At 35.6% G+C, this 26,126-nt stretch overlaps 1 protein-coding gene across 3 annotated transcripts in view; it reads left to right on the top strand.

The window, feature by feature from the left end:
* The window catches only part of ROCK1 (Rho associated coiled-coil containing protein kinase 1), a 163,735-nt gene that overhangs the window by 97,364 nt on the left and 40,245 nt on the right, over nucleotides 1–26,126 (top strand). For all 3 annotated transcript variants that reach the window (XM_047826941.1, XM_047826940.1, XM_047826939.1), the window contains exons 14-18: nucleotides 963–1,098; nucleotides 2,462–2,553; nucleotides 2,664–2,910; nucleotides 21,498–21,604; nucleotides 23,044–23,194. In XM_047826941.1, the coding sequence (XP_047682897.1) occupies nucleotides 963–1,098; nucleotides 2,462–2,553; nucleotides 2,664–2,910; nucleotides 21,498–21,604; nucleotides 23,044–23,194 (733 nt within the window). The remainder of the gene's footprint in view (nucleotides 1–962; nucleotides 1,099–2,461; nucleotides 2,554–2,663; nucleotides 2,911–21,497; nucleotides 21,605–23,043; nucleotides 23,195–26,126) is intronic.

The raw sequence follows: 26,126 nt of genomic DNA, 5'->3' as shown, positions 1-26,126 counted from the left end.
TTTACTAAACCTAACAGCATCGTCCTTAAAACATGAGTTTTGCTTAATGATGGGAAAGCCCAGAAAAACACTATAACGGAGATTTTCCCAGTGTGGAGTCTTAAAAAAATGAAGCTTCAAAAGCACAATATGGAAGTGGTAACTCAGAAAAAAAAGATAATTTTTAAGTTGTGAAGGTTTGGCTATTTTTTTTTTCTTTAACCCTCCCCTCCCCTGCAGTTTTATTTTCTAAAGTAAGTGTCTCCTTCATTACTTTTTAAATATGCGTTAGTGGGTAGATACATAGAACATTTTAGAAAAGGTAAGCTGTTGAGACAGGAAGAGGACTAAAGGAGACACATAGGGACTAGTGAACTTACTACACACACTAGCATTTGGTACCATTTGAGTTTTGCACCATTTAATTATCAAATGTGTAATTATTATCTTTCATATTTATATCTTTAATTTAGGATTATAAATAAACCAAAATATTGGTAATGGAATGCAGTGTGGTCATCTTAAACTAATAAAGCACCTTTCTGATAAGATTCATAGTTTTTTATATTCATGGATTTAAAAATCTGAAAATTTTCCATATCTAGTTTGAATAAGGGGATTCTCTCAGTCTTCCTATAAAGCAAGCTAATTCTATTTTTAGAAAGTTGTCGTTACAGGTACTTTCTGATTTTGAAACAAAAAAAATCCATCTTAAGTCTTCTTTTTTTTTAATTTATTTATTTATTTTGAGAGAAAGAGAGGGAAGGAGGGAGAGAATCCCAAGCTGACAGCACAGAGTCTGACACAGGTCTCAATCTCATGAACCGGAAGATCATGGCCTGAGCCAAAATCAAGAGTCAGATGCTTAACCAACTGAGCCACCCAGGCACCCCATTGTGTGTTTTATTTTAAAAGAATATAGTATTCCTCTAAATAAATAAAGAGTTTAATTGCAGTGGTGACTTTTATCATTATGTTTACAGGGAAATCAAAGAAGAAACCTAGAGTCTACAGTGTCTCAGATTGAGAAAGAGAAAATGTTGCTACAGCATAGAATTAATGAGTACCAAAGAAAAGTAGAACAGGAAAATGAGAAGAGGAGAAATGTAGAAAATGAAGGTAAACTGTTTCTACTTTTGAAAAACACTGAAATTTCTGGCTAACACTATACTTGAGGTCTTTGTCATGAGGTGTCTTAAGGTTAGGGCCTATGATATATTTTTGAAGTCACAGTCCTAGGACACCTCATGACTTAATTAACCATGTTCCAAGATAAATGTATAACATATTAAAGTCAGTAGTCCTGTTTTAGCTAAAAGAGTGATTTTCATCCTTGTATGCATATTGGAGTCTCTTGGGAAGCTTTAAAGAATACTAATTTCATGCCTAACCTCTGAAATTCTAATTGAATTGATCTAAACATGTGGCCTGGGCCTTGGTATTTTTTATAAGCTCTCTAGGCAATTTCTTACAAGCAGCAATTTGAGAATTATTAACTAAAATTTCATGTTTTTTTCATATTAGTGTTAAAAATACATTTAAAATATCTTTCTATACCCTTGATCCAATGATTCATTTCTAGAAATTAATTTATGTATACACTTGTGCACATGCACACTGATATATAAACAAGGTATTCATTGTAGCATTATGGCTAAGATGTACTTTTTTAAGTGAAAAAAATAGTATTGTTTAAAATGAGAGTGCTTGTCTATATATGCTTAAGTGTATGTGTAGATGTGGAAAAATATATATTTTGTGTGTTTTTATGTATGAGGGTATGGACACATACACTGTCTTATGAAGCATATGCAAGAAATTAGTAATAGTTGTTGCTTGGGAGGAGAACCAGAAGGACTGGTAAACTATGGAGGGAGGAAAGCTTATCCTACACTAAGACCATTTGGTACTTTTGAATTTCGAACTGTTTTTTAGATCTTTAGATATTCAAAGATTTATGCTATTCAAAAATAAATAATACTAGAACTAGCTTTATTATATTTCACTAGTAGATTGAGCTTATTAACAGAATAAAGAATTTAAATATTGAGGCACCTGGGTGGCTCAGTCAGTTGAGTGTCCGACTTAGGTTCAGGTCATGATTTCACGGTTCATGAATTCGAGCCCTGTTTTGGGCTGTGTGCTAACATCTCAGAGCCTGGAGCCTGCTTCAGATTCTGTGTCTCCGTCTCTGTCTGCCCCTCCCCAGCTCATGCTCTGTTTCTCTCTCTCTCAAAAGTAAACATTAAAAAAAAAAAAAAGAATTTAATTATTACAAGGCTGAAAACAAATCTGTTGCGGTCTATATTGTAAAACAATGCTGTACTTTTTGTTGAATTTAAATATAAGTACTTCCATGATGAAATATGACTTTGGGAGTGGACCTATTGTAGCTGACTATGGCTACAATAGTTTTTTAAGGTACTTACGTGTTTCCTCTATAATAACTTTCTAATTTGTACATTTTTTCTTCATTTTCTAGTTTCTACATTAAAGGATCAGTTAGAAGACTTAAAGAAAGTAAGTCAGAATTCACAGCTTGCTAATGAGAAGCTGACACAGTTACAAAAGCAGGTGAGTTTTTTAACTAAGCTGTTTAAAATTATAATTAATTAAAGTAAATTTGATTGTATTTTGGTCAACAACCTATTTTCTTGCTCTCACTATTTTTTTTTTTTTAATAGCTAGAAGAAGCCAATGACTTACTTAGGACAGAATCAGACACAGCTGTAAGATTAAGGAAGAGTCACACAGAGATGAGTAAGTCAATTAGTCAGCTAGAGTCCTTAAACAGAGAATTGCAGGAGAGAAATAGAATTTTAGAGAATTCCAAGACACAAATGGACAAGGACTATTACCAGCTGCAAGCTGTGTTAGAAGCTGAACGAAGAGACAGAGGTCATCATTCTGAGATGATTGGAGACCTTCAAGGTAATATTTTTTCTTGTGGTAAAATTTACTGGTTTAGCCATTTTTAAGTGTACACCTCGGTAGCATAAAGTCCATTTTTATGCAACCACAGCTACTATTCATCTCCAGAACCTTTTTATCATCCCAAACTAAAACACTATACCCATGAAACAATAACTTGCCATTCTCCGGTCCTTCCAGTTGCTGGTAACCACTATTCTACTCTATTAATTTGACTACCTCATAAAAGAGGAGCCATACAATATTTATCCTTTTGTATCTGTCTTATTTCTCTTAGAATAATGTCTTCAAGATTCATCCATGTTGTAGCATGTATCAGAATTTCCTTCTTTTTTAGATGTGAAGAAGAAGGATCCCTTGTGCACTTCTCATCTATTGGTAGGACTGAAAATCAGTGCAATTACTGTGGAAAACAGTATGGATGTTCCCCCAAAAATTAAAAATAGAATTACCATATGACCCAGTAATTCCACTACTGGGTATTTACCCAAAGAATACAAAAGCACTAATTTGAAAAAGAGGAGTGCACCCCTTTGTTTTATGTAGCATTATTTATAGCCAAAATATGGAAGGAACCCAGGTGTCCCTCCATAGATGAATGGATAAAGAAGTAACATGTACAATATGTATGTGTATATATACATATACTGTATATTATATAAAGAAGTAATATATATGTATATATGTGTATACATTGTGTGTATATACACAGTGGAATATTACACAGCCATAAAAAAAGAATGAAATCTCGCCATATGCAACAACATGACCAAACCTAGAGGGTATAATGCTAATTGAAATAAATCAGAGAAAGACAAATACCATATGATTTTACTCACATGTGGAACTTAGGAAACAAAAGAACAAACAAAAAGAGACAAAAAACAGGATCTTAAATACAGAGAACAAACTGGTGGTTGCCACGGATAGGTGGGTGAAATTAGGTAAAGGGGATTAAGAACACACTTACCAGTGAACATTGAGTAATGTATAGAATTGTAGAATCATTGTATTGTATACATGAAACTATTATAACACTGTTAATTATACTTGAATTTAAAAAATTAAAATTTGGGGGCGCCTTGGTGACTCAGTCGGTTGAGCATCCGACTTCGGCTGAGGTCATGATCTCGTGGTTCACGAGTTCGAGCTCCATGTTAGGCTATGTGCTGACAGCTCAGAGCCTGGAGCCTGCTTTGGAGTCTATGTCTCCCTCTGTCTTCCCCTCCCCAGCTTGTACTCTCTCTCTCTTTCTCTCTCTCTCAAAAATAAATGAAACATTGAAAAACATAATAAAAAATAAATAAAAATAATAAAACCTAAAACTTAAATTTTTAAAAAGAAATAAGAATTTTCTTCCCTTTTAAGTGTGAATAATGTTCCGTTATATGTATATACTGTATTTTGTTTATCAAAGGAAGGTAATTTTTAAAAATTTATTTTTAATTGTGGCTAAAAACATATTAATCATTTTTAAGTGTAAAGTAATATATTTTTTATCATATTGCTCTCATAAACAACATAACTTTGGTGAAATTGGAAGTGATTAGCATTCTTTCTCTTTCAGGATAATTCCTACTTTTCTGTCACATTGTAATTTCTTCACTCTCACAGGCACCCCTGTGAGGTCAGTAAATGTATTTCTAATTTTACAGCCAGATTACTGAAAACTTAATTTTAAAACATGCCTAATTCACAAAAGCCTTACTCAAAGTGGGACTAATCAAAAGAAGATTATAACTATTAAAACCTGGGAATTCCTTGTGCATTGTTGGCAGAAATAGAAACTGAATTACAGAAATAGAATCCCATTGCTAATAAAGAACTATGTTCTTAGGAAGGTTAGGATTACAGATATCAGCTGTCTTTATAAATCTAAAAGGAAAAAAATTGAGTGTAACAGTAAAGAAACAGTTTTGGTAATGGAAATATAATCAATTTGTTTTCAAAAAGATTCCTGTCTCTACCCACTTCTCACATATTTTTCTATTTTCTGTTCCTATTAGCAAAAGGATCCATACTACATAATCAAAACAGATACGCATAGAAGTTGCCAGATGTCTCAGGGGAAAGTTGGAGGAGGGGTAGTCCTTTTAACCTTAGTCACAGGATGGGAACATAGTTTGGGTTCTCATGGGGCTTGATGACTAGCTATAATTCTGTGGAGAGAGGTCAGGGTCAGTTTTTGTGACTATGGAAACGGAAATTAAGATCTCCTGTTGGTTTTTAGCTGAGGAGCGTTGTGCAATCTTATTTCTCAGGGACTAGACTTAAAATAGATTTGAATGTAACCAAGAAAGTAACTTCATTATATGCGTTAAAAAAACCTCCTAGTTCACTTCCTTAAATTGCTTCTCTAGGTCTTTTTATGTACAGCTTATTACCTGTGTGCAAGTCACTTCACCTGCTTTCTGTATATATAAACCAAGGAGATTAGAATAGGTGACCCCTATAATCACTCCAATTTTTAAATTATTTAAGTCTGTGATCTGCTGGATATGACTGAGCTTTGAAGTGCTTTTGCTTTCAAGGAAGACACCATCATATGTTCATCAACAGTGGTTTTAACTGAATCTAATATTTAGATATAGGTGAAGGTAAGGAAAATACCTTACCTTCATGCTTTATTGTTGATGTTTATCCTTTTTCAATGCTTCATGAATCAAAAAGCTCATATACATTTAAAATGCACACAACTTGGGGCGCCTGGGTGGCTCAGTCAGTTGAGCATCTGACTCTTGATTTCAGCTCAGGTCATGGTCTCATGGTTTGTGCGTTTCTGCCCTACATCAGGCTCTGTGCTGACCTCGCAGAGCCTGCTTCAGATTCTCTCTCTCCATTTCTCTCTTCCCCTTCCCCACTTGCTGTCTCTCAAAAATAAATACACATTTTTTTTAATGCACACAACTTGGGGTGCCTGGGTGGCTCAGTCAGTTAAGTGTTCGACTCAGGATTTCAGCTTAGGTCATCATCTCATGGTTTGTGAGATCAAGCCCTGGGTCAGGCTCCACACTGACAGCAATTCTCTCTTTCTCTGCCCTTCCTCCTCCACACTCCTGCATGCGCTCTGTCTCTGTCTCAACATGTAAATAAACTTTTAAAAAATGTACGCAATTTATATGAGGCTCAATATACGTATTAAAGATTCATCATGGTAAAAAAAACCCCACAGATCTTACATTAATCTTCTGTGGTTCATAGGAATTTCAGGTCCCTCAGGTATAAATTTCTCATAGTTTGTGATGCTGGGCTTCTGACAGGGTCATGATTATTTCCTAGTTAAATGTCTTCCATGTATCCATAATGGGCAGAAGCTTCTTTGTTGTGTATGGGAAATGACTTCCCAAACATAACTGGTTAATAAATATTTTAGCCTTTGTGGGCTACATACTGTTGCTTTTACGTATTCTTTTTTACCTTTCACAACCCTTTAAAAATGAAAAAGCATTCTTAGCTTCATGCCTATAGAGAAGCAGGCTGAGGGCTTGAAGTTTGCCAACACTTGGACTAGTATTTCAAGGCTGCTGTAACAGACAAAAGCTAGCTTCTAAAAGTCTAGGAGATAGAGGCTTAAACAAAAAGAATGGATACAGATCAAAATGTCATTAAGGAATGAAAATTTTAAATGAAATGATAAGCTTGTCATCCAGTAACTTTGTGATTCTTAGATTGAAATGCAAAGAGAAATTTTTTTAATTAACCATTTGAAAAAGTTTTGTTAAAAACCATTTTTTAGTTGGTTTCTTCAACTTTGAATTTTGGAAAATTTCATACATATACCACAGTAGAATATTATAATGATCTCTTTGTGTGTACTCATCATCCAACTTCAGTAATCTTCATCTAGCAGCCAGTCATGTTTTGTTTTTACCCCCACCTCCCTTTCCCAAACCTCTGACACTGAATTCTTTTGAAGCAAATCTCAGGCATTACTTTGTTTAATTTGTAAATATTTCAGTATCTCTTAAAGCTAAGGACTTTTTGGTTTTTTTGTTTTTGTTTTTAACAATACTGCATAAACTTTATTTTTTTAACCGCTGGATTTTTTTTTTTATTTTTTAAAATTTATTTTTTAATTTACATCCATTTTAGTTAGCATATAGTACAACAATGATTTCAGGAGTAGGTTCCTTAATGCCCCTTACCCATTTAGCCCATCCTCCTCCCACAACCCCTCCAGTAACCCTCTGTTTGTTCTTTGTATTTAAGAGTTTATTATGTTTTGTCCCCCTCCCAGTTTTTATATATTCTTTTTGCTTCCCTTCCCTGAGTTAGTTAATCTGTTCTGTGTCTTAAAGTCCTCATATGAGTGAAGTCATACAATACTTGTCTTTCTCTAATTTCACTTAGCATAATACCCTCTAGTTCCGTCCATATAGTTGCAAATGGCAAGATTGCATTTTTTGATTGCCGAGTAATACTCCATTATATATATATACCACCTCTTCTTTAACCATTCATCCATCGATGGACATTTGGGCTCTTTCCATACTTTGGCTATTGTTGATAGTGCTGCTATAAACATTGGGGTGCATGTGCCCCTTCGAAACAGCATCCCTACATCTCTTGGATAAATATCTAGTAGTGCAGTTGCTGGGTCATAGGGTAGTTCTATTTTTAATTTTTTGAGGAACCTCCACACTGTTTTCCAGAGTAGCACCAGTTTGCATTCCCAAGGACTTTTTTTTGTTGTTGTTGTTACGTTTTATTTATTTTGAGAGAGAGAACTAGCATGAGCAGGAGAGGGGCAGAGAGAGAGGGAGAGAAAAAGAATCCCAAGCAGGCTCCACACTGCCAACGCAGAGGCCAACGTGGATCTCTATTCTATGAACTGTGAGATCACGAGTCAGACGCTTAACCAACTGAGCCACCCAGGCACCCCAAAGATAAGGACTTGAAAAAGAATAATAACCATAATATCATCAAACCTGGAAAAAAGATAACAATATTGTAAAATATCTAGTCAGCATTCACATTCCTCAAGTAGTCCTGTAATCTGTTGTTTTAGTTGTATTTATTTAGCTTCAGTTAGGATCCTGTCAAGCTCTGTACATTGCATTTCATTAATGTGTCCTTTAGGTTTCTTTTATCTATAGGTTTCTTTTCCCTTTTTTGTTCTTTGAAGTTTGTTTTTACTGTTATTTCAAGAAACTAGCAAACAGGTTGCTCTGTCCCTTGTAGACTTTAAACTGGTGCGTCTAGAGGCTTGATCTATTTCAGATAGGGCTTTGACAGAATTTTTGAATTACTTTGAAAGAATATTTTGTTTACAAGCTTATACTTGTAAGCGGTATTATTTAGGCACCAGGAAGCAAATAAAGTCTGGCTATCTTGTTTTGTGATGTTAGCAGCTATTGAATATCATTGCCTAGATCCTGTATCTATTTAGGAGTTTTCAACTAGGATGATCTATTTGTATCATTCTTCATTCATTTGTTAATTGGAATACTACTATTCAATTAAATAGTTATAATGAGGTACAGCTTATAAAATAAAGTCTGACTAAATATTTATTCTTTTAGTGTATTTCAGAACAGTAAGTCATTTCCCCTCCATCCTCCAAAGATGACCAACGACGTTTTTAAATATATTTATGAACTTCTGGATTTTAATATATTTGATATCCGTTAGCCCATTGCAGTATTTTTACTGATGCTCATTTGAGGCCAGTGAGAATCTCTTCAAATTTACTGCTCCTTTTCTTTTTGTTATGCATAATATATTTTCTAGAATTATTTTCTCTACCAGACCTGGAGTTACCAGTTTTCTAAGGAACAGTAGTCATTTTTTGTGGCATATGGCATTCAGAGACTGAAGCCTGGGTACTGTGGGTACTTAGTACTAATGGGTAGGTAAATGTTTGGAAGACTTATTAATGGACAAAAGTAGGAAATACTTATTTCCCATTATAATTGTTAATTTCTTAATTTATGGTATTGTCATCAGAAACTATTAGCAGGTTTTTACTTCTTCTGAAATGTTTAATGATTTTCTTTTTGTTTTTAGTTCATAATAATTTTTGTTTTGTTTTTAACTGTTACATGGGAACTTGAAAATTGTATAGGTTTTTTTACTTACTATGGTTTTAGGGTTGCTTTTTGGAAGAAAAAACAACATCCATTTTCTAATCAGTGAGTTTTCTCACCCCTTGGTGACTTAGTTCTAAGTTTCCATTTATTCTTTGTGTCTTTAGTCTGCCAGTTTTTTTTTTTTCTGAAGTGTAATTAACATACGGTATTATACTAATTTCAGTATACAATATGATTCAACAATTCTGTGAATTTGTTGTTGTTCATTAAGATAACTGTACTCTTGGGGCACCTGGATGGCTCAGTCAGTTAAGCATTCAACTTCATCTCAGGTCATGATCTCATGGTTCGTGAGTTGTAGCCCCACGTTGAGCTCTCTGCTGTCAGCTCAGAGGCTGCTTCAGATCTTCTGTCTGCACCACCCATCCCCCACTCTCTGTCTCAAAAATAAATAAACATTATTTTTTAAAAAAGATAAGTATACTCAATCTCCTTTGTTTTTGTGCCTGTCCCCCCACCCACCTTTTCTCTCGGAACCACCAGTTTTCTGTATTTAAAAGTCTCTTTTTGTTTGTTTCTTTTCTTTGTTCGTTTGGTTTCTTAAATTCCACATATGAGTGAAATCACATGGTATTTGTCTTTCTCAGACTGACTTATTTCACTTAGCATAATACCCTCTAACTCCATCCATATTGTTGTAAATGATAAGATTTCGTTCACATTTATGGCTGAGTAACATTCTGTTGTGTATATGTATACCACATCTTCTTCACCCTTTTATTAATAGACACTTGGGTTGCTTCCGTATCCTGGCTATTGTAACTAATGCTACCATAAACACAGGGGTGCACTTAACTTCTCAAACTAGTGTTTGTGTTTTTTTTAGGTAAAAACCCACTAGTGGAATTATGGATTGTATGGTAATTCTATTTTTAGTTTTGGGGGGGAACCTCCATACTATTTTCCACTGTGGCTGCACCAATTTGCATTCCTGTTAACAGTGCATGAAAGTTCCTTTTTCTCCACATCCTCATCAACACTTATTATTTCTTGTGTTTTTGATTTAGCCATTCTCCCAGATGTAAAGTGATAGCTCATTGAAGTTTGATTGGCATGTCCCTGTTGATTAGAGATGTTGAGCATCTTATCTCAACATTGGAAAAATGTCTCTTCAGGCACTCTGCCCATTTTTAAATAAGATTATTTGTGGGGTTTTTTGGTATTAAGTTGTATAAATTCTTCAGATGTTTTGGATATTAACCTCTTATCAGATAAGTCATTTGTACATATCTTCTCACATTCACTAGGTTGCCTATTTGTTTTGTTGATGCTTTCCTTCCCTGTGCAAAAGCCTATAATTTTGGTGTAGTCCCAATAGCTTCCTTTTGCTTTTATTTCCCTGGTCAGTGGAGACATATCCAGAAAAATGTTTCTGTGGCTAACATCAAAGAGATTACTACCTATGTTTTCTTCTAGGAGTTTTATGGTTTCATGTGTCACATTTAGGTTTTCAATCCATTTTGAGTTTATTTTTGTGTATGATATAAGAAAGTAGTCCACTTTCATTCTCCTGCATGTAGTTTTCCCAGCCCCATTTGTTGAAGAGACTGTCTTTTCCTCATTTTATACTCTTTCCTCCTCTGTTATAGATTAATTGACCACATAAATGTGGGGTTATTTCTGGACTCTTTATTCTGTTCCATTGATCCATCTGTGTTTTTGTGCCAATACCATACTGTTTTGATTACTACAGCTTTGTAGATCTGGAAATCTGGGATTGTGATACCTCCAGCTTTGTTCATTTTTTTTCAAGATTGCTTTGGTTATTCAGGTCTTTTAAGGTTTCATACAAATTTTAAGATTATTCTAGTTCTGTGAAAAATGCTGTTGATATTTAGATAGAGATTATGTTAAATCTATAGATTGTTTTGAGTAGTATGGGTATTTTAATAATATTGGTTCGTCTAATCCATGAGCATGGAATATTTTTCCATTTGTCTGTGTCATCTTCAGTTTCTTTCACCAGTGTTTTAGTTTTTGGAGTACAGGTCTTTCACCTCCTTGGTTAAGTTATTTCTAAGTATTTTATTATTTTTAGTGTAATTGCACATGAGGTTTTCATAATTTCTCTTTCTGCTACTTCATTATTAGTATATAGAAATGCAACAGATTTATGTATGTTAACTTTGTATCCTGGAGCTTTACTGAATTCATATATTCATTTTAATGGTTTTTTGGTGAAGTCTTTAGGGTTTTCTATATATAGTATCATATCATCAGCAAATAGCAAAAGTTTTACTTTTCCCTTACCAATTTGGATGCATTTTACTTCTTTTTCTTGTCTGATGGCTGTGCCTAGGACTTCTAGTACTATGTTGAATAAAAGTGGTGAGAGAGGACATCCTTTTCTGTTCCTGATCTTAGTGGAAAAGCTCTGCTTTTCCCCATGAGTATGATGTTCACTGTGGGTTTCTCATATATGGTCTTTATTATGTTGAGGTATGTTTCCTCTAAACCTACTTTGTTGAGAGTTTTTATCGTGAATGGATGTTGTTTTGTCAGATGCTTTTCTGTAAAAGCATGTGGTTTTTATTCTTTGTCTTGTTAATGTGTTTTATGACTCTGATTGATTTGCAAATACTGAATCACCCTTGCCTCCTGGGAATCCCATTTGATCATGGTGAATGATTTTCCAGTGTATTGGTGGATTCAGTTTGCTAATATTATGTTGAGAATTTTTGCATCTGTGTTCACCAGAGAAATTAGCCTATAGGTTTCCTTTTTTTGTAGCGTCTGGGTAATGTGTCCTTATAGCATTTTTCCTTCTTCCTCCATTTTGTGGAATAATTTGAGAATAGATATTAACTCTTCTTTAAATGTTTGTCACATTCACTTGTGATGCCGTCTGTTCCTGGGCTTATGTTTGTTGGGAATTTTTAAATTACTGATTTCAGTTTCATTGCTAGTAATCAGTCTGTTCAAATTTTCTATTTCTTTCTGATTCAGTTTTTAAGAATGTATTTCTTCTAGGTTGTCTAACTTGTTGGCATATAATTTTTCATAATATCCTCTTATAATTCTCTGTATTTCAGTGATGTCAGTTTTTATTTCTCCTCCTTCACTGCTGATTTACTTATTTGAGTCCTTTCTTCTTTTCTTGATAAATCTGGCTATATGTTTATCAGTCTTCATCTTTTCAAAGAACCAGCTCCTTATTTCATTGATCTGTTCTATTATATTTTTAGTTTCTGTTTAATTTATTTCTTTTCTCATCTTTATTATTTCCTTCTTTGTACTGCCTTTGAGCTTTGTTCTTTTTCTAGTTTCCTTAGGCATAAGGTGAGTTTACTTGAGATTTTTCTTGCTTTATCATGACATAGTCCTGTATTGCTATAATCTTCCCTTTAAAAAAAAAATGTTTATTTTTGAGGGAGGGAGAGAGGGAGGGAAGGAGAGTGCATGCGTTCGCGTGAGCAGGTAAGGCAGAGAAAGACACAGCATCCGAAGCTGGCTTCAGGCTCTGAGCTGTCAGCACAGAGCCTGATGCAGGGCTTGAGCCCATGGACCGGGAGATCATGACCTGAGCCCAAGTCTGATGCATATGACTGCCCTTAGCCCATATACCTCAGCTGAGGTCACAACTTAGCCCATAGCCCATATACCTCAGTTGAGGTCAGGGAGAGGCTTTCTTTGGCGGTTAAGACCTGCAGTCAAATCAGATGCCTGACCCCATTCTGTCTACTGGGGCTGCCAACAGTAGTGCCAGTCTGTAGGGTGTTCTCCCTGCCTTGTCCCCAAGAAGCTTATGTTGGTGGGTATGGCCAGCCGTCAGACCCATTTCCTACCCCTAGTCCATATGTTCAGGCTGGAGTTGCACTGCTATGTGTGGTTATCTTCCCCTCTCCCCAGGTCAGGAGTTGCTTTGAAGTTGTGTGAGTCCCTGTCAGGGCTACTTGCAGTGTGTTTCTCTGGCAGAAGCTGCTTTGGAGTGGGGCAAGTTGGATGGCATGGATCTGCAGAAGAATGTGTCAGGCAGTCTAGGCTGGGCCATGGGGAGACATTGTCACCTGCCAGCTCTTAGCCTTTTGTTCTTGGCGAAGTCTCCTAAAGATCCCTGGCCCTCCAGTGTACATTCTGAGATTAATGAATCATCTTCCCATATACTCCAGGAATTTTTCAAATTGCAGCTTCTATGCTGTATTTTAGCAGGGTTGTTTATTATGGTGGCTCTTTAGGGGCAGTAACTCAGTTTCCTGTTGCCCTCCAACTCTCCCAGAGCTGAGCCAACTCATTTTTAAAGTACCCAGAGTTAAGCCCTTCTGATTATAAAAACTCACAAAGTTAAAGCCCACTGGTTTTCAAAGCCTAATGTTATGGGGACTTGCCTTCCCAGTGCAGGTTCCCCATACCTGGCGTGCCTGGGGGAGGGTTTGCTCCTCTTCTTTCTTCATGCTTATGGTGTCCCTCCCCTTTCTGGGTAGTCACCATGGAGTTTCATTTCTGACTGCATTTCCACCTCTCATACCCTTCTCAGTGTGGCTTCCTCTCTATGATTAGCTGTTGAAGTCTGTTCTGCCAGTCTTTCGGTCTTTTTCCGAATTAGTTGCACTGATGTGGCTGTTACCAAGGTGTGTCCATAGCAAACTTAGTTTCTTCCTGCTGCACCATCTTCCCTGTAAATGTGTTTAATCTCCCCAATGTTTTTAAATTTTTATTTATTTTTTATTTTAATATGAAATTTATTGTCAAATTGGTTTCCATACAACACCCAGTGCTCATCCCAACAGGTGCCCTCCTTCAACGCCCATCACCCACTTTCCCCTCCCTCCCACCCCCCCATCAACTAGTCTCCCAAATTTTGAAACATGTTTTAAAAGTTACCGCTATGATTGTGGCTTTTTTTTTTTTATAGCTCCCTTGTATTTCTAACAGCTTTGCTTTGTATATTTTTTTTATTGAGGTGAAATTCATGTTACAAAAAAAATTTAACTGTGCAATTTAGTGTCATTTAATGCATTCTTAATGTTGTGCAATCACCTCCTTTATCTAGTTCCAAAATTTTCATTATCCCAAAAGAAAACCTTGTACTTATTAAATTATCCATCCCTATATCCCCCTCCACCTAGTGCCCAGCAGCCAACTTCTGCTTTGTATCTCTGAATTTAGCTATTCTGGATATTTCAGTTAAATGACATTATACGATGCGTGACCTTTTTTATGTCAGACTTCTTAGGATATTTTTAAGATTCATCCATGTTGTAGCATGAATCAGTACTTCATTTATATCTGAGTAATATCTAGTGTGTGTATATACCATATTTATTTAACCATTCATCTGTGGATGGACATTTGAGTTTCTACCTTTTGATTATTGTGGATAACACTGCTGTGAACATTCATGTATTTATTAGAATACTTGTTTTCAGATCTTCTGGGAATATCTAGGAATGGAAATGCTGGGTTATATGATAACTCTGTGTTTAACATTTGAGGAACTATCAACTGTTTTCCACAACAGCTATACCATTTTATATTTCCACCAGTGATTTAGGAGTGTTTCAGTTTCTCCATATCCTTGCTAATGCTTGTTATTTAAGTGAGTTTGGTTATAGTCACCCTAGTGGCTGCAAAGTGGTATCTCATTGTGGTATTGATTTTCATTCCTCTAATGACTAATGATGTTGAGCATATCTTTATGTGCTTACTCGCACATAAAATATATATACATTAGGTATATGATTTACTAATATTTATTCCCATTCTATAGTTTGTCTTGAAAATGTCCTTTGATATACAGAAGTTAATTTTGATGAAATCCTATTCATCTGTATATATGTTGCTTATGTTTTTGGTGTCATATCTTGGAATACATTGCCAACTCCAGTATCATCAAGAGTTACCCCTATATCTTCTTCTAAAAGTTTTATGGTTTTAGCACTTATATTTAGGTCTTTGACCTAAGTTGAGTTAATTTTTGTTAATTTTAATGGCATGATGTAGGGGTCCAACTTCATTCTTTTGTGTCAAAATATTAATTTTTTCCAGTACCCCTCATTGAATAATCTTGTCATCCTTGTTGAAAGTCAGTTGGCTGTATTTATATGGGTTTGTTTCTGGATTCTTAGTTCTTTCCAGTGTTCTGTAGATCTTTCCTTATGCCAGTACCACACCATCTTAATCTCTGTAGCTTTGTAGCACATTTTGAAATTGGGATGTTTGAGTCCTTGAACTTTATTATTCTCTTACAATATTGCTGTAGCTCTTTTCAAGGCTCATTGCAGTGCCATATGAATCTGACGGTATGCTTTTCCATTTCTACATTAAAGAACTTTGGAATTTTGATGGAGATTATATTGAATTTATAAATCATTTTTGGTAGGATTGCCATCTTAACATGTTAAGTTTTCCAGTCCATGAACGCAGGCTGTATTTCTGTTTATCTGGGGTTTTTTTTTTTTAATTAATTTCAACAGTGTTTTTTAGTTTTCGGTACACAAGTCTTGTAACTCTTAGACTAAATTATTCCCAGGTATCTTTTAGATGCTATTTCAAATGAAATTGTCTTAATTTTTTTTTAATTCTTTTTAACGTTTATTTATTATTGAGAGACAGAGCATGAGCAGGGGAGGGGCAGAGGGAGAGAGACACACAGAATCTGAAGCAGACTCCAGGCTCTGAGCTGTCAGCACAGAGCCCGACGTGGGGCTCGAACCCACAAACCACGAGATCGTGACCTGAGCTGAAGTCAGACGCCAAACTGACTGAGCCACCCAGGCGCCCCTTAATTTTTTTTCATATTATTTCTTGAGTGGTGTTAGCTGTGGGTATTTCATAAATACCATACTTTGTATATTTTTAATACAGTGTTGTTTAGTGTGTTAAGGTTTTATGACATATCTTCTTACTGGATTAGTATTTATTATTATAAATGATATTAAATGCGTCTGAGCTTGAGGGTTGTTCACCTTAATGTGCAATTTCTAATTACCCATGTATTTATTTTTAAGATTTATATGTAGTTGATGGGCCTCAAGGTTAAGGGGTAGATTTCATATTTGGGGATTTTAAGAAATTTAGATTTCTTTTTTAAGTGCATTTTTTTGTTGAAATTTAACATGTAGCACATACCATAATACATAAAAAAATACTCATCTGGAGAAATTTTCACAACACGAACACACCCTCATAACAAAAATTGAGATTGTGAAATTGCACACTGCTAGCAACCCAGAAGTCCCCCTTTGTTTCCTTTTAGTCACTAACCCCTTTCTTCCCAAGTAATCATTGTTCTGACTTTTAACACTATAAATTAATGTTGCTTGTTTTTGAATTTTATGAATAGAATCATGCAGCAAACACTCCTTTGTATCTGGTTTGTTTCATTACCCTTATGTTTAAAATTTTCATCTGTATTGTTGTAGATGGCAATAGTTTTTTCTTGCTATGTAGGATTCCATTTATTGTGTATGGCCACAGCAGTTTATTATTCATTCTGTGGTGAATGGATACTGCAATTATTTCCATTTGGGGGCTATTATGATTAGTGTTTATAGGTATTTTCTTGTACATGTTTTTTTGGTAAACATTCCTGTGCATTTTGTTAGTATACACTTAGGAATGGCAGAGCCATACAGTTTGTTTACCTTTTGTAAATACATCCCAGGTATAGTCATACCACATTTTATACACTGTGCTTTATTGCACTTCGCTGATACTGCATTTTTTTTTTTACAAATTGAACATTTGTGGCAGCCCTGCATTGAGTGAGTCTTTAAGCACCATTTTTCCAACAGCATTTGTTTATTTCATGTTCTCTGTCACATTATTATATTTATTATGGTGATCTCTGATCAGTGATCTTTGGTGTTACTATTGTAATTGTTTGGGGGTGCCGTGAACCACACCTATGTAAGACCACAAACTTAATAAATGAGTGTGTTCTGACTACTCCACCTTCCAGCCATTCTCCTATATCTCTCCTCCTTCTCTTTGGGCCTCTCTATTCTTTGAGACATGGCAATATTGAAATTAGGCCAATTAATAATTACCCTGTAGTGGCCTCATAAGTGTTCAGTGGGAAGGAAAAGTCACATATCTCTCACTTTAAATCAAGAGCCAGGAATGATTACAATTAGTGAGGAAGGCATTTCGAAAGCCATGATGACTGAAAGCTGTCGTGTAACTGTAAGCCATGTTGTGAGTGCAAAGGAAAAGATCTCGAAGGAAATTAAAAGTGCTACTCCAGTGAATACATGACAGCCTTTTGCTCAAACAGAAAAAGTTTTAGTGGTCTGGATAGAAAATCAAACCAGCCACAACATTCCCTTAAGCCAAAGCCTAATCCAGAGCAAGACTCAAACTCTCTTCAATTCTGTGAAGGCTGAGAGATGTTAGGAAGCTGCAGAAGAAAAGTTGGAAGCTAGCAGAGTTCTAAGGGAAGAAGCCATCTCCATTACATTAAAGAGCCAAGGTGAAGCAGCAAGTTATCCAGATCTAGCTAGGATCATTACTTGAGATGGCTACACTAAACAACAGATTTTCAATAGAGGTGAAATGACTTTTCTCATACAATCCATCTAGTCTTTTCATAGCTAGAGAGAAGTCACTCCCTGGCTTTAAAGCTTCAGAGATTCTCTTGTTAGGGGCTAATACGGCTGCTGACTTTAAGTTGAAGCCAGTGCTCATTTGCCATCCTGAAAATCATAGAGCCCAGAAGAATTATGCTAAATCTGCTCTGCCTGTGGTCTACAAATGGAACAGCAAAGCCTGATGACAGCAATCTGTTTATACCAGGGTTTACTGAATATTTTAAGCCCATTGTTGAGACCTACTGCTAAGAATAAAAGACTGGTTTCAAAATATTACTGCTCATTGACAACGCACCTGGTCACCCAAGAGCTCTGATAGAGATGTACAATGAGATGAATGTTGTTTTCAATACAACATCCATTCTGCAGTTTGGGGATCAAGGAGTAATTTTGACTTTCAAGTCTTACTATTTAAGAAATAATTTTGTGAGGCTGTTTAACTGCCATACATAGTGATTCCTATAATGGATCTGGGCAAAGTCAGTGGAAAACCTTCTGGAAAGGATTCACCATTCTAGGTGCCATTAAGAATATTCATGATTCAGGGGCGCCTGGGTGGCGCAGTCGGTTAAGCGTCTGACTTCAGCCAGGTCACGATCTCGCAGTCCGTGAGTTCGAGCCCGCATCAGGCTCTGGGCTGATGGCTTGGAGCCTGGAGCCTGTTTCAGATTCTGTGTCTCCCTCTCTCTCTGCCCCTCCCCTGTTCATGCTCTGTCTCTCTCTGTCCCAAAAATAAATAAAAACGTTGAAAAAAATTTAAAAAAAAAAAAAGAATATTCATGATTCATGGGGAAGAGGTCAAAATATCAGTATTAACAGGAGTTTGGAAAGAAGATTCCAGTGCATCATGGATGACTTTGAGGGATTTAAAACTTCAGTGGAAAAAGTCACTGAAGATGTGACTGAATTGCTGTAATCTCATGATAAAAATTGGATGAGGGGTTGCTTCTAATGGATGAGCAAGGAAAGTGGTTTCTTGAGATGGAATCTACTGGTGAAGATGCTATGGAAATTGATGAAATGACAACAAAGGATTTAGAATATTATGCAAACTTAGTAGATAAAGCAGCAGCAAGGTTTGAGAGGATTGACTCCAGTTTGGAAAGAAGTCCTGTGGGTAAAATGGTTTCAAACAGCATCACTTGCTACAGAGAAATTGTTTGTGAAAGGAAGATTTGATCCATGTGGCAAGCTTTGTTATTGTCTTATTTTAAGAAATTACCAGTCACCCAACCTTCAGCAATCACTACCCTGATCAGTCATCAGCCAAAACATGGAGGCAAGACCCCTCCACCCAGCCAAGGATTATGACTTGCTGAAGCTCAAATGACGTTTATTAGTATTTTTTAACAATGACGTATTTTTAGTTTTTTTTTTTTTAATTTTTTAATTTTATTTTTGAGAGATAGTGAGAGCAGGGAAGGGACAGGGAGAGAGGGAGACACAGAATCTGAAGCAGGCTCCAGCCTCTGAGCTGTCAGCACAGAGCCTGACATGGAGCTCGAACTCAAGAACCATGAAATCATGACTTGAGCCGAAGTCAGACGCTTAACTGACTGAGCCACCCAGGTGCCCCACATGAAGTATTTTTAAATTAAGATATGTACATTTTTTAGGCACAATGCTATTGTGCTCTTGATAGACTATACTATAGTATAAATATAACTTTTATATGTACCAGGAAACCAAAAAGTTCATTTGATTCACTTTATTGCTATATTCACTTTATTAGTGTGGTCTGGACCTCAACCTGCAGTATCTCCATGGTATGCCTGTATATCAAAGTAGCTGCCCCAGTTTATATTCACCAGGAGTGTATGAGAGTTCTAGTGGGTCCACAACCTCATTAAGGACAGTACTGCTCCCCATTTGAGATTTGTCAAGCATTGATGTTTTAGCCATTCTAATGGTATATGATGGTATTTCCTTGTGGACTAATTTGCATTTCCCTGGTGTCTAAGATTGAGCAACTTTTCACATGTTTAGTGGCAGTTTGTGATGTGTTGTTCGAGTCTTTTGCCTCTTTTTTTTTTTTTTTTTTTTTTTTTTTTGGATAGTTTGCCTTTTTCTTATTGGTTTGTATGAGCATTAGGTATTAGTCCTCTGTCAAATACATGTGTCATAGTTGTTTTCTCCCTGTCTCTTTTGCCTTTTCACATTTAAATGCTGTCTGCCAATGAACAAGAGGTCTCACCTTTGTTGTTATTAATGTAGTCCAATTTATATTTTTTTCCTTTATGGTTAGTACTGTATTTATTGTGGCCTGTTGAATAGTTTGATTAGATCATGAAGGTGTTCTTGTTTTCCTCCAGAAGCTTTATTGTTTTAATCAATTTGGGTTCTGATACCTGATTTTTGGTTCTTATTCCTTTCACTATTTCTATAAATTTTTGTATATGAGGGTGTTTTGTTTTTATGTATTACACAGACGAGTTATAGTTTCTTTATATATATTTTATATATTTTCTTTACTTTTTCTTCTTAGGAGTTGGTTTATATAAGCTTATTCCACGTGAAAAATACAGTTTAATCTGTATTTACTATCTATACAGATTTTTAAAGCCTGTTTACTTTAAATACAGAAAGAAGAATTTTTTACTAGTACTGCAACATTTAAACATATCACCATATTTCCTTTTCTCTGTCCATATAAACACACACATAATTTGTATTTTTGCTCAGCCATTTGAAAGAAACTGGCAGGTAGTTCTTTCTCCTATGTGAACATATCTCCTATGTGAATGTGATGCCTGTATTGTCTGTAAATTTGTGTGTAAATAAATTTGTTTCATTGCTCTCTGGATCCTAGAACTAGCCCAGCAGACAAGCATTATCGGGTACCAAAGATTTAATATTCATTTATCCATCAAAGAACTAATTCAGGAGGTGCCTGGGTGGCTCTGTTAGTTAAGTGCCCAACTCTTGATTTCAAGTCAGGTCATGTTATCATGATTCATGAGTTCGAGCCCCGCCTCGGACTCTACACCGACAGCACAACGCCTGCTTGGAATTCTCTCTCTTCTTTCCCTACCCCTCCCCTGCTTGTACACACTCTTATCTCAAAATAAATAAAAGAAACTTAAAAAAAAAAAAAAAGCTAATTCAGAAACACTAAAATACAGAGGCAGCTGGAGTGCACTGAAGTCTGTGGCAGGTCCAATAAAGTTAAACATTGAAGTTTGAAAAGTACAGGATTGTTCCTGGTCCTTCTGGGGCACTTTATCCATTTCCTTATCAAATCCTAGGTTACTTTGAATTACAAAATAAGAAAATAGATTCTTACTTACAATACAATTATATTCATTAATGTTAGATTCTGTGTTTATGTATTAAATTTGTGTGTTAAATATTTATGCATTAAAAATCTATAAGCCTAAAGCATGTTTTAGAGTATGGTTTCACTAAGTTTAAGAGTAATTACACACTGGGAGGGAGGATGGGCTAAATGGGTAAGGGGCATTGAGGAATCTACTCCTGAAAATCGTTGTTGCACTATATGCTAACTTGGATGTAAATTAAAAAAATAAAGTTACATTAAAAAAAAGTAAACACTTTTCAGAATGTCTGGCCCATAAAGAAAACTTAAATACTTGCCTCAATTAACTAAAGATTCTTATTCTTAACATGGTGAAAAAGAACACTGAATAAGGACTCATATCTAATTTCGGAATAAAGCTCAAGCTTCATCTCTTTGACCATTTGTGAAGTTAGGAATATGTACTGAATGGTCTCCAATTAGCAGTAACATATTTACTACTATATATTGTAGTTATTATATATATTACAAAATATTCTTAAATTAATGAATTATAAAATTTTAGTATTTAATAATTTATAATTTTAATATTTTATAATTTAATAAATTCTACCTAATCAGGAAATTTAAAAGTTTTTTATCTGAATGGTCATGCTGAAAAAAAGACATTTCTTTTGATGGCTTTGTGACTTGAACTTTTTTCTCACTTGATAGCTCGAATTACATCTTTACAAGAAGAGGTAAAGCATCTCAAGCATAATCTTGAAAGAGTGGAAGGAGAAAGAAAAGAAGCTCAAGACATGCTTAATCACTCAGAAAAGGTAAATGACTTAACGTGTACCAATTTTGAGATATATGTACTTAGCTACCAAATACTATAACATGTTTTTATAAAATAGCCTTCATTCCTGATGTTATATACTTGCTTTTTTTTTGAGAGAGAGAGAGCGAGAGCATGTGTACATGAACAGGGGAGAGGGGCAGAAGGATGGAGGGAGGGAGGGAGGGAGGGAGGGAGGGAAGGGGAGAGAGAGAGAGAGAGAGAAAGAAAAGAATCTTAAGCAGGCTTCACACCCAGTGAGGAGCCTGCTGTGGGGCTCGATCTCATGACCATGAGATAATGATCTGAGTGAGCCAAATCAAGAATTGGACCTTTTACTGACTGAGCCACCCAGCCACACCTATATACTTGCATTTCTAAAAATTTTTATGATCAGTAGTGGTTTTGTGGGAGTGTGTGTATGCGTCTTACTTAGGGCTTTTTATTGTGTTATTTTTGTTTGTTTTTAACTTTGAAGGGTATTAGATGTTTCCTATTATCGAATCATCACAAATTACTTTTGTTTGGAAATATCTTTTCATGTAGAATTTTTTCCCCCAGTTTTTTGTACTTGGGTAAAATGAAGATGCTGAATGTTACTAGCCTTATGAAGAAGGAAAACAAAGGATAGGTATATGGTAGACCATGTGTGCTTTTTCCATTTTGTTGGTAAGAGTTAGCAAAATAGAAAATAGCATAAAGTGATTGGCCCTTGCGTATAGTTTTCTTACCAGTCAAAAACTGTCATTGGTTATCCTCTGTCCTTACCTTGCTAAGAAAAGTATTAAATAGATAATATGTAGATCTAACTTTCACTTTTTCACTTCCTCCCTAAATGTGGGTTTACTAGATCCTCAGATAAATGATCAGAAAATGTACCACTTATCTGTCCTTTGGACATGTTTTGTAATAGAGTAGTATGTCTAAGCCTGGTATAACTGTGGATGTAGGATGAAAGAAAGAAGAGTAGAAGATGCACCCAAACAAATGGAATACATTTTGACTTGTCCTTTAGTCAAGGCAATGTAAATCTGGGTGTACATTTAATTTAACTGTAAATTAATAGTTTTAAATCTGAATTTAATTTTTTGTAAGTGGCAGCAAAAATGTTTTAATGAATTAAAGAATTGTCCTATTCATTTCTGATTCTAGCAGTGAACCCTCCTGAATACAACTACCACCAAAACCCTTCTGGGGGAAAGAGGTGGTGATATTTTGCTTTTAATTATATGTGCTTATCATGATTTTTAAAGTAAGACATGATAATGTGAAATATACAAGAAAGTATAAATGTTCTAAATAAAAATATTTAAGTAAATACAGTATCACATTTCAGGCCAGTGTGATTCATATATTGTCTCTTATGGAATATTACATAATGTAAGATTTAATAATGTGTCTTTTGCTTAGTGTATTACATAAGTCATTTTCATTTTACAGGAAAAGAATAATTTAGAGATAGATTTAAACTATAAGCTTAAATCATTACAACAAAGGTTAGAACAAGAGGTAAATGAACATAAAGTAACCAAAGCTCGTTTAACTGACAAACATCAGTCTATTGAAGAGGCAAAGTCTGTTGCAATGTGTGGTAAGTGTTGGTTTTCATATTTTCTACATGAGTAATTTTTAAATAATGCCTACCAAAAAAACTGGTTTTGTTTAAAATCTCACTTTATAGTAGTATAAACACTTAAAAATTATAAATTGTCATTTAGTAAAAGGATTCTCCCTTTTTCACTTTGGATACCTTCCATTTTTTTAAATCACAATTTTACCTTCTATTTCCCTCACTCTATTATCCTCCATTCTCTATCAATATCAGTAGAATCTCTCTTTTCTCCCAGTTTTTATTAGCCCTTTCCTTTATTTTCTTCCTGATCCATTCTGAAAATCATTGTCTGTTAGTTCATCTTCTTTCTTGTTTAGTACCCTCAATTTTCCAATTCCTTTGTGTTTCTACTTTACTATGACTCTAAACACAACCCTAGATCAAACTAATGAGTTCCTTTCTTCACATCAGATAAGTTCTTCAGAGAGGGTTAGCCCAATGCATTATCTCCAACCTCAGGCGAGCTGTTAGTTTTTTAGTATATCACTCACTGTTTTCCTTCTCTCAGACTTTTACTTCTGTTCTCAAGCTTTGTATGTCATTTCTTTGTCCATCTACTTTTAGGTGAACTTTTCTCCTATTTGAAAAAGAAATCATGAAAGCATAGGTGTGAACGCCTCAAAGTCTTGTTCTCTTACTTAATCAATCTACCCTACTTCTTTACCCATCTTCATTTTCTTTCCTCTCAGAAGATATTGATCCTCGGGGCACCTGGGTGGCTCAGTCGGTTAAGTATCTGACTTGTGCTCAGGTCATGGTCTCACAGTTTATGGGTTCAAGCCCTGTGTCAGGCTCTGTGCTGACAGCTCAGAGCCTGGAACCTGCTTGGGATTCTGTGTCTCCCTTTTTCTGCCCCTCCCCTGCTCGCGCTCTGTCTCTCTCAAAAGTAAATAAACATTAAAAAAATTTTTTTAAAGATATTAACCGTCTTCTTGTTTGACTAATATGTGCTAGCTGTACTCAGATCTAGCCTCATCTTATCTCATCTTAACTATCTTTTTTTTTTCTTCGTCCTTAACCTTTTCTCTTCCACTGAATCCTTTCTTGTTGTGAACATGTGCAAGTCTCTTCCATTATACATAGATAGATACATAGATACATAGATAAAATTTTTTGAGCATGTGGGATGCCTGGGTAGCTCAGTCAGATAAGCATCCAACTTACCTTCAGGTCATGATCTCGTGGTTTATAAGTTAGAGCCCCACGTCAGGCTCTGTGCTGACAGCTCAGAACCTGGAATCTGCTTCAGATTCTGTGTCTCCATCTCTCTCTGCCCCTCCCCCGCTCAACGCTGTGTGTGTGTGTGTGTGTGTGTGTGTGTGTGTGTGTGTGTGTCTCAAAAATAAACATTAAAAAAATTTTTTTTAATTTTGTGAGCGTGTGCAAGTCTCTTCCTTTATAAACAAACAAATAAATAAATAGACACCCTTGCAGTAATCTCTGATTCTTACTAACTGCCACTGTTTTATTCCATTTCTTTATAGCCAAACTTTTAAAAAGAAGAGTTTGCCTTTTTTCACCTTGCACTTACTTTGTAACCTGCTACAATCTGGAAGTGTCACTTAACACTTTAAATTCTGCTCATTCAAGGGGAAACTTAGGATCCTATCTGTCAGACCTGCTTTAATCTCTTATTCTCATGATCCTAGTTAATGGCTGTATAGTTTTTAGCAGCCCAGGCTTGGAATCAAACAAATCTGTTTTGCCTCTTACCTACTCTGTGATTATTAAAAAGACATTAGATGGAAAAAATGCATATAAAGTGCCTGTACATAGAAGGCTTTTAATAAATGGGAAATACTGTTATGGCTAAGGGTGGTGGTATTTAGCATCCAGGTATCCAAGCCAGAAATCTGGGAATCATTCAGCAATTCTACTTCCAAATGATATATACAATATATTCCTCCTTTCCTTTTCTCTTTTAGTTCATGGTGACATCATCATTTGCTTGATCTGTTTAATTATTACTCTGCCAGTTGTTCTGCTCATCAATCTCTTGTTCTCATTTAAGCCAGAATGATCCTTTTGAAATTTAAATCTTACTGTGCCAGTCCTTTGTGGCTTTTCATTGTTTGCAAGGCACCCGTCAAACTCCTCAGGACATAAAGAGCCTTTGAGTTGGCACTTACCCATCTTTATAGTCTTACTACTCTGCACTTTGTTATGTGTACTTCACATAACTGGTGTGCTTCAGCCATATTAAACTACTTTTATTTCTTTCACGTACATTACTTGTTGACTGCCTACTATAGGCCAGGCACACCTGGGAATATATAGCATAGAAGAAGACAAGAATCCTTCCTCTTAGAGATTATTTTCTGATGGTAGAGATAATCAAAAAAAGCAAATAAATTAAAATCAGTGCAGATTGTAATCATTAATATGAAGAAAATACATACAGTGTGATAGTTTCTAAGCATTGCTATGTTAGATGGGGTTCTGAGGAAAGGCCTCTCTGAACTAATAATATTTGAGGCAAAGTGAACCGTCCAGGAGAAAGTATGTTCCAGGCAGAAGAGATGATAAGTTCAATACTCTTATTCTAAGAATAGTGGGAAGCCATTGTAGTGTTTTGAGCTGTGCTGGCATGTGTAACGTATGTTTTTGAAAGACCACTCCTGCTGTATGGAGAATGCTTTTGAGAGAGAACAGTTTAAAAATGGAGATCAACTAGAAGGCTATATAGTGTGTAGGGATTAGTGGTAGTAGAGCATGAAAGAAATGTAGATACAAAGGGTAAGAGAGTAAGAGTTGGTGATGAATTGGATGGAAATTAAAAAAAGGAACCAAGAAAGGCTCTGGCTCTTTTTTTATGGGGGGGGGGGGGGCTTTTTAATTTTAACAACCGGATGGATGTTAATATGTTTTGACATTGAGATGACTGGGATGGGATGAGTGGTTTGCGATGGGA

This window comes from Prionailurus viverrinus, chromosome D3 (assembly GCF_022837055.1).
Source record: "Prionailurus viverrinus isolate Anna chromosome D3, UM_Priviv_1.0, whole genome shotgun sequence".
Classification (NCBI taxonomy): Eukaryota; Metazoa; Chordata; class Mammalia; order Carnivora; family Felidae; genus Prionailurus; species Prionailurus viverrinus.
The sequence above is the reverse complement of the archived record's forward strand: the minus strand, read 5'-3'. Positions and strand labels throughout refer to the sequence as shown.